Raw genomic sequence first — 10,164 nt, forward strand, 5'->3', positions numbered from 1 at the left:
CATTTACAGTGAAAAATTGAGCCTTCACGCGGGAATGAAAAATTAGAGACAGTGTTTCACATTTTGAGAAACTTATATCCCACTAAAAGGGAATCAGATAGCATTGAAAACAACAGAAAAGAAAAGCAAAAAAACTGCACTTTTCCACCATGGAAAAGTGCTCCTTCTCCTTTGATTTAAATGCTCCAGCCAATGAGAAAATAGTGGGGACAACAACACCATTTTTTAGACTTAAATGCTCCTCCCATGTGTGAGAATGTCCACCTGAACAGCAATCAAAATGAAGAGCAATATGTTACAATCAATGAAGGAAATGTTAAGGATCTCTCTCTTTATGAAGCCCATGAATATCCCCATCTTTAGTTATTTCTTCTTTCAATGATCTAAATTATTTATGTTCAGCTGATGAGTTAGAGAACATGATTAAACAAAAACGTACAGTAAAATAGCATTAAATGGCTTCAATGATAAAAATCAACCTTTCTAGCACATGAAAGATAGCTCTCTCCCCACCCACCATCTTCATTTTGTATTGTGCAAAGAAAATTATAATGCATTATTGACTAATAAATTCATAGATTTAGTTCAGTTTATAAAATGTGAAGTGATAATATTATATTGACAGAATCGTATAATCTCTCAAGTTCTACATGTTCACCCACAATTTTCGATGACAGCTTTGATAGAAGAAGACAACATTGAAACAACCAATAACACCATATGGTAATACTACACATATATGAAATATGAAGTTGAACATTGGGATGACATAACCATAAGTAGAAATCAAATGATGCTCTAATGTTGTCTCCCTTGTCGCTACTAAAACAATTTAAACATTTCTCAATATCATTTTGAATTATTAAAGATTTAGAACAATTATCATGATACCAGATGCCAAAAACTTACAGGATTTTTGAAGCATATGAATCAGGCTTAGTCACACCAATCCCATCAATGTCTTTGTTAAAAGCACCAGATGCAGTATCATAGCTTGCTTCAGCGCCACACACAATGGTTGGAGTACCAATGGTGGCAGAAGAATCAATAATAGGTGACTATTTCAATACAATGACTATTGTTACAGTAGTATGGTCATGGAAGTATTGAACCTTTAACTGCCAAAGCCAACATGAACATATTCTTCAAAATAAATGTGAGGGTAAATTTCCTTGCTCATAGATACAAACTTCTAGATATGAGAACTCTCATGAGCTCTTAAAATACATTAGGGCGAGAGTCTAGCACTTTTGGATTACCAAATAAAACAAAAGCAGCCATTCTCATCTAAGAGTGTATATTCTTCAAGAAAAATTGAGTTGAGATAAAGAAAGTAAAAAAATTTGTCACAAGCACAAAAACAAAGTCTTGCCGTGAAACATATGCACATAAAGCTTACATCTAAACATCACAAATAAAGAAAAATGGCATAATAGAGTTATCCAATATTTGCCTCAAATTAGGCATGATGCTCATTCCACAGATATCACAGCTATTGAAAAAGAATCAACTAATAATGAAGAAATGTCTCACACTAGTGCCATTCATTGTGTTTCAGATTGAAAACCAGGAAAAAATAAATCAATGACCAAGATAAAAAATGTACATGAAGAAATCAAAACCTCACCCTTGCCTCATCTCTATTGAGATAACTTCACCGGCGACAACAATGATGATAAGGGACGAGAGAGTAAAAGCCCCCAAATAAGAAAGGGATGCTATGAGTTAGGGTCTATGATATGCAATGGTGGCTCTGATATTAATGTCAATAGCAACGACGACAACTTTTGCAGTAAAAAATGGGTGTGAGTAGTGATGCCTCAGAGGTGGGAGTTAATGGTGCTTGAACTTTCTTTTTGGACGACAGTGTTCGAATTGAGAAAAAAATTAAGAATGAACGAAATGGTTTATGAAATGAAAAAAATATGAAATTTAACAATTGCGCTTGGGGACTATAAATTTCCTTTTTCAAGGTAAGCAACAGCATCAATCTTTTCCATTTCTATATAGCAATTCAAAAAGAAAATTTATACCTTAGTTTGTGCTCAACTGGTATCCTGACAGTCTTAAAAACTCACCCACAGAAACTTTTGTGTTTAATGGTATCCTTATAGTTTTAAAAGCTCACCCACAGCAACTTGTATAAATTCTCATTTTTTCTGCAAAAAAGGAAAAAAAGTTTATTAGATTATATGGTCTATCAAGAAATCTAACATTTGTAAACTTTTGATACAGAGACAGATATGGGATGCAACACAATTGAATCACCAGGGTAGCCACCATGTAAAAGAAGAAGGTTCTTATCAAATGAAAAATGTGTCTCCATTTACAAGATCTTATTAAACTCAAGCTATCAAGGTAAACTGAACAGTGTTACAACAAGAGAGATAGCTTCAGCATATTCAGTTTTAATCAGAGTCATTCAACGCATTTGGCATCAAGTTAAGGAAACAGGGGATGCAAGCCATAGAAAGACAAACAAGTGTGGAAGAAAGGGACCTAACGTGAACATGGAACAAGTCATGGTAATTCCGATACATCGACAGACTACTTATAGGTCTCTTGCAAGTGCACTAGGTGTTAACAAGACATCACTAATCAGACTTAAAAAAAAAGGAGTTCTATGGCGCCACACAAGTGCAATCAAAGCATATTTGAAGGAGCAAAACATGCTTGCTCGGTTGAGGTGGTGTTTATCTATGCTAGAGCAACAAAGTATACCAAATGACCCAACTTTCCAATCTATGCACAACATTATCCATATTGATGAAAAATGATTTTACATGACAAAGAAATCTCAAACCTACTACTTGGCAGCGGGGAGGAGCCACCACATCGAACATGTAAAAACAAGAACTATGTTGGTAAAGTTATGTTCTTAGTTACTGTGGCTAGACCTAGATTTGATGCACAAGGAAATGAAATTTTCTCTGGGAAGATTGGTTTGTTCCCTTTTGTTAGAAAAAAGGCAGTAAGAAGAAGGAGTGTGAACAGGAACAGACGTATAATGGAAACAAAACCGATCACTTCAATTACAAAAGAAGTCATGAAGTCTTTCCTTATTGACAAAGTGCTACCAAAAATCAAGGCCAAATGGCCAACATGTCATACAAATGAAACTATTTTTGTTCAGCAAGATAATGCTCCATCTCATATTGATAATAATGATGAGGATTTTCAGATGGCAGCAAGTGATTGTGGGTTTGATATTCACTTGGTTTCTCAACCCCCTAACTTCCTTGATTTAAACATTTTGGATCTTGGATACTTTAAAGCAATTCAAGCACTACAATATCAAGAGGCACCTAAAACTATAGAGGACCTTGTTAGAGCTGTGGAGAATTCCTTTGAAGTTTACACATCTAAGCAATTGAATAGGATCTTCCTAACACTACAAGCTACTATGGTTGACATTATGAAGGACAAAGGTTCAAATAAGTATAAGCCAAGCCATTTGAAGAAGGATGTGATAGAAAGAAGGGGTGAATTGCCTAATCAACTCAAGTGTGATCCCTACCTAGTCCAAGAAGTGTTAGAGCACTTAGAAGAAGTGGATGGATAGCTTAGATTAAGGGGTGAATATTTTTGTGAAGCCTCAATGTTTTGGTCATTAATATTTTGTGTTACAATTTTTCATATAAATTGCAACACATAATATTAACAGTCAATATTTTGTAGTAAATGAAGCAATTTGTGTATGAATGGGTAGTTTATAATTTGCCAACAATTTCTATATTGACAATGCATATTGATGCTACATATCAAATTAAAGAAGAAAAAATTCTTTAGGAATTCAAATTAACTCCACAATTATGAAAGAGCTAAATATTCAGCACTGCATATTGACACTGCATATCCATTTGTAATTTCCTAGCTACATGTAATCCCTACCATAGTAGAGATGCAAAAGCTTACTAAAACAAAAAGCTTGCTAATTCAAAAACAAAACAAAATAGCTCACTAATTCAAAACATTTGCCATTAGTTTAAATATCATCATCTATCATTCTAATATAATAGAGACGCAAAAGTGGCTAAAATGTCAATACATTCATCCATCAGACTAACTAAAAAAGAAGATCATCGACATGCAACTTTAGCCTAACCAAAATAAACTAAACTATTATGCATCAGAATAAGCTTAAAGTCTGGACTAATTATACAGAACTACAGAAGGCCCAGAAATTCAATGCTAATTAGAGCATATAATGCAAAGTGTCGTACACAAATCGCTTACGGGCTTTCTCTTCCTCGGTCATATGTGCATAATCTTCATCTAGAAATGGAAATTTGTTTAGATCGAATGGGTGGACAATCTTCCTCTTTTTTCTTTCTCTTCCTCGGTCAGATGTGCCATTGCCGTTTCCACTGTTCACTTCTTCACTGTCCTTTGTTGCCTTTTCATTCAAATCAAACGACTGGACTTGCCTTTGCTGCACCACCACAACGTCGGAAAAATCGGAAGACCCAAGCGAAGAATCCTTCGGACCAGGTGCCCATGAAATCTTTCGATTCAGGGATGTCACCTCTCCAGAGAAGTTGACTCGAGGTATATCTTCTTCCCCATCAAGAGAATCGTCAATTGTACAGCCCATTAGCTCATCCCATGACAGATCTTCAAATCCCTTTTTCGTTGAGCTTGAACGGTGAAGATCTATCGACATTTCGAACCACTCCTTTCACGGAGAGTCTGAGGCGGACCACGATGGAAGAGGAAAGATAGAAATGAAAGCCGATCATCGATGAGGCGAGAGCTAACGGGAAGAATGAGAGAAGCGATCGACGGCAGAGACTGAACACGGTGAGAGAGAAGCTGGACTTCAGGAGAAAGAGAGAGTGATCCACAGACATAGGCAGGCGTGAGAAATGTCATACCACTAAGGGTATTTTCAGAACTTCAATCTAAAATGTACAGTTATCAGCTCCTGGTGACTTATATTGTGGATCAGAATTGCCTTCTAGAAAACGTCTAATATTACGGACCGGAGGGAGTAAGCAATAATCCAAATAGAATTGCTAAGGACTGCCAGAGGAGAGAGAAATGTCAGAGGGAAAGATTCTATTTGTCTTATGTTATTCCTGGCTCTCTAATTCTTAAATCTTCCACCGTCAACCACTCCATCTTAGCCCAATAGTCTTCTTTGGGCCTTCCTCCGTCCTTTCCGTCCCTTAGGCCATTACACGCAGGCGAGAATTAGGAGAGGGGCATAAAGTTGATTAGCAAAAATAATCAAAATCAACAAAAGTTGATCAAGTTTTGTACCCCAAAAAAACAGGTTATTTTTTATTGTTTTGATATTTTTATATTTTTAATGTTTCTATTTATATGTTTTTTGTCATTACTTGGATTTATATGATCTAATCTATATTTCTCAAATTTAAAAAAACAAATCTTATTTGTTAGCTTCTTGTTAGTTTTTAGAGTTGTTAGAGAGTTTGATATAGAGTTTTTTATATATGATTTTAATGACATGAAGGAGAGAATGGTTAAACTTTCTTTATCTAAAAAGACAAGATAATCTTTAATATATTATTATATAATTTATGATATTTTTAGTTATATATTTTGTCATTTCTTTGTTAAGCATTTGGTCTTCCGGGAATTGGAAGCTGGTTCCGGCCCTAGTTGGATTTATATGATTTTCATCAATTCAAATGAATAAGCAGATAATATACGCGCTCATCCTTGATATATAGAAAGTGGTGAAAAAGATTGAATGACCCAAAAGAGGTGATTAAAGAACTGAAAATGGATTCGAAATCATGTTACTTTAGGTCATTAAGGCAGAAGCCCTAGGCCTCAAAATCCGGTTTATGCCAAATATAATCATTAATTTTTTTTCCCATTAACCGTTATTCATATAAGTTTTTATTACAACTTTTTCTAAAAAATTATCGCCACCACATATTGTAGTTAACATCCACCGACTACTACCAGGTTTATTAAACATTTTGTCAATGGCAATCTTTGTAATTGCTCCTTTTAAAAAATATCTAACTTTTATATATTATTTTTTAAAACTTATTAAGTAATTATAATAAAAAGCTGATCTTATAGAGATGGAGATAGAGATAAGTGCCTGTTTGGATGCAAAAGTTAATCGATTATTTTGGCTAAAACTATGGTTTGGACAAAAAAATACACAAACAGCCTCATTTACTTATAATCAATTATGAAGGTCATAACCACATTTTGAAATAAGCTCCTTGGGATAGCTTTTCCATATCAATTATACTGTTACAATATTTTCTACCCATCAAAAATTTTTATCAACCAATATTATCCTCTTAATTCAAAACAAATATCCTCCCCGTCAACAGTTGGTCTATCTGTTCATGAAATAAGTTCCCTGGGTTATCTATCGAGTGATTGTTTATGTAAATTAAATTATTAATATTGATAGGATTTAAATTTCTATAATTAATCATATATATAATTTAAATAATACATGTTACTTTTTACATAAATTTTAACAAATTTAATAACATTATATACAACTTTATCAATAATTTAATTTTAAAAAGTAACATCCTTTATGGTAATTTGTACATTTAAAATTAATTTTGACTAAATCATTCAAATATATTTTTCTGTTAAAATCAATTAAAAAATAATATCCAAATAGATCATGTCACAATATAATTAATTATAATCAAAATTAATTATATTTATTAATTTTTTTCACAATCAATTATACCCAATTGAAATTCAAACGGGTCACACATTAGGCTTCACTAATAATTTTGCTTTAGGCCTCACATTTTCTTCACATGGTGTTGCCTTCAGGACTTCGTGAGACCCAGCAGGACTCGGCTTTAATTTTTCAATTTTTTTTTTTGGGTAGTAACACATCTTTCTATTTCTATGAATCAACTCAATCAAGGATGTTAAATTATATAATGTTAATAAGCAATAAATGATTCAATTATCAATTTGGTCTCTTAAATTTACATTATCAATATGTTCTACACATCAGCTTATACTTTAAAAGTCAATTTGTGTTTTAGAATGTAGAGGACACACAAATACAGTATATAACATATGCATATTATGGTTTATTTATATATCTGGGAATAAAATGGCTTTTGATCTCGAGTTTAAAACTTAAAAAAGGGTCGGTCTCATCACGTTGTTGAATTAGCAGCTCTAGCAGTGTTGGAGTTTTCTTCTTCAAAAAAAATTAAATTCATTTTCAAACATAAAAAAAAGTTTTATTTACAATCATACCTCGATACTTAGTTAATTGGAAAATGCCGAAAAAGAACAGAGTCGACAAATATAATTAAGAAATGAAAATGCAAATCAATATCTAATATTCTTTTAATATTTCACCAAACTACTCATAAAATTACAAGTGTCCGCATTCTGAGCACCATGTATTCATTAGACTGGGCTCCATTTGGGCCTTCCATGTTACTTTGAAATAATTTCTACCATTCATTTAAATTAATTTTTAAATATTGTCTTTATTAATATAAAATTATAAAAAAATTTAATATTAAATCTGAACTATTCAAAACATATCTAAATGGTTAATTTTTTGAATTTTTTGATATTAAATTGGGTCATTCAAATTATATGTGAATTGTTTAGTGTACATTTAAATAGTCAAATTGTAAAATTATAAAAATTTTAAATTTAAATTTGATTATTTAGATTAAATTTATACTAACCAAATTGATAATAAACATATTCATTAAATTTTTTTATATTTTTTATAAATTTAAAATAAAAATAAAAATTTTAAAATTTAGATAATTCAGTCTTGTCAAGGGTGATGAATATTATGTATTCATTCCATTTTAATATTAAATTTTTTTATAATGTTTATATTAATAAAGACAATATTTAAAAATAATTAAAAGTTAATTTAAATAAAGGAAAAATTACAGTCAAGGACTATTGGAGGAATTTATTTACAGAGAACCAAATGATTCTAAAATTATGTTGTATGACCAAGGGACAAAAATGTAATTAATTTTTAGTGTGAAAAGACAAAACTACCCCTTAAAAAAAACTCCTCGACCACCAACTGCTAGAGCTCCGATGCTGGCGGTCGAACCACCCCACCAAATCGACCATCTAAGCTCTAACAGTAGTTGTTGGACCATTGCCAGAGCTCCAGCACCAATCACTAGACCAACAAGGGAAGTGAATTATTATTTTTTTAATGTAGCCAAGGTGGGGTTTGAACCCACATCCTCTTGACCACTAAAAGGATTGTTAGCTACTAGGCTAACAAATTCTTTGAATTATATAATGCAAATATATATATATATATATATATAACTTTGTTTCCACTTTTCATGCCAACATTTACCAAGAGTTCAATGGTTACTTGTCATTTTAAAAATGATTAATTGTTAAACTACTAATGATACTTGTTAAAAAATTTAATACGCATTGATTTTTATAAATATTTACTTGTTTTTATTGCTAGGAATAACAAGTTCTCATTAGCAATTTTAACAAATAACCATTTGTGAGATGACAAGTCTCATTATTAGCTTTAAAAATTTCTTTAATAATTTGATAAGTAAATTTTAGTAAAATAATAAGTTCATATAAGCTTTTGACATGTAAACTTTTGGTAATAAAAATAAGTAAACATTTATAAAAAAAACTTCATTTTAAATTTCTTTGACAAGTTCCATTAATAATTTAATAAGTAACCACTTGTAAGATGATAAGTCTCGTTATTAATTTTGAAATTTCTATTGATAATTTGATAAGTAAATTTTTAGTAAAATAACAAGTTCATATAAGCTTTTAGTAATAAGAACAAGTAAACATTTATAAAAAAACACTCCATATTAAATTTTTTTTGACAAGTCCCCATTGATAATTTAACAAGTAACTATTTGTGAAATGACAAGCCCTATCAATAGCTTTGAAAATATCTCTTAATAACTTGACAAGAAAATTTTAGCAAAACAACAAGTTCCTATAAGCTTTTGGCATGTAAAATTTTAGTAATAAAAACAAGTAAAGATTTATAAAAACCACACCATAATAAATTTCTTTAATAAGTCCCTTTTGATAATTTAACAAGTGACCATTTGTAAAATGATAAATCCTGTTATATTTTAAAATTTTCTTTCACTTTTCATGCCAATACTTATCAAAAGCTAAATGGTTACTTGTCATTTTACAAATAGCTACTTGTTAAATTAAGTAACAAGACTTGTCATGATAAATTAATCCTAGCAGGGTGGTCTAGCCACCGTTGTCGAAGATCTAGCGGCCGGTGGCTAAGGAGTTTTTTTAATTGAGGGGCAGTTTTGTCTTTTCACACTAAAAGTTAATTACGTTTGGTCCCTTGATCCTGCAGCATAATTTCAAAATTATTTGGTACTTGTCTGTAAATAAATTCCTCCACCAGTCCTTGGCTGTAATTTTCCCTTAAATAATAATAAAGATCATTTTAGAATAAAATGAAGGCTTCTGATAAATGATAATTTTGTATATTTTTATCCTTTTAATTTAGACTTTTAAAGATTTATTTGAGGCTAATTGAGTTTAATTAGATATTATTTGATATTATAAGCCAATATTCAGTTTTAAAATTTTAACTATCTAAATTTATGATTTTAAAATATAAATGATATCTTTAATATTTGTGCACAATTGTTATTTAATTTTATTTTATTTGTGCAGATTTTTTAGATTCAATTTGGAAGATATTAATAAAGATTATTTTGGATAAGAAGAATATGGGCATAATTAAGAATTAAATCTTTAAAATTTTGTTTAAATTTATTTTGAGTTATTTAGTGTAGTTTTCAATTAGGGTTACTAGAGTAGTTTTATTATTTTATCGTTAGCCTTTCTGTAGCTGTACGGATTTGCATAACTTTTGTATACATAAAGGAAGCAACGCACAAAACCAAAAAAAGGAGGAGCATTAGCGGTAGAGGACGCGAGAGTCTGTTAAAGCTATTGTTATTCTTCTTTCCTTCAATACAATTTCCTTTCAGGGATGGCTTCTCAATTTCTCATCTTATATTGTTTGATTTTTAATTTTATGGAGAGTTAAATTATTGGTGTGATCAATTACAAACCATGATCTTAAATTTTAATCAGAATTTTTGATATTTAAGAAAGAATTTATTTTAACTTTATTCCAATTTACTCGTCTTCTCTTTGCCTCTGAATTTTATGCTT

The 10,164-nt window shown here is 31.0% G+C and overlaps 1 protein-coding gene across 1 annotated transcript; it reads left to right on the forward strand.

The window, feature by feature from the left end:
• Window positions 1-2,773: 2,773 nt before the first annotated feature.
• Window positions 2,774-3,562, forward strand: LOC129316582 (uncharacterized). The gene has a single exon (XM_054960998.1). It carries the CDS (start codon window positions 2,774-2,776, stop codon window positions 3,560-3,562), a length of 789 nt encoding a protein of 262 aa, XP_054816973.1.
• The last annotated feature ends 6,602 nt before the right edge of the window (window positions 3,563-10,164 follow it).

This window comes from Prosopis cineraria, unplaced genomic scaffold, assembly GCF_029017545.1.
Source record: "Prosopis cineraria cultivar Desert tree isolate PC_DT_omini unplaced genomic scaffold, ASM2901754v1 PC7, whole genome shotgun sequence".
NCBI lineage: Eukaryota > Viridiplantae > Streptophyta > Magnoliopsida > Fabales > Fabaceae > Prosopis > Prosopis cineraria.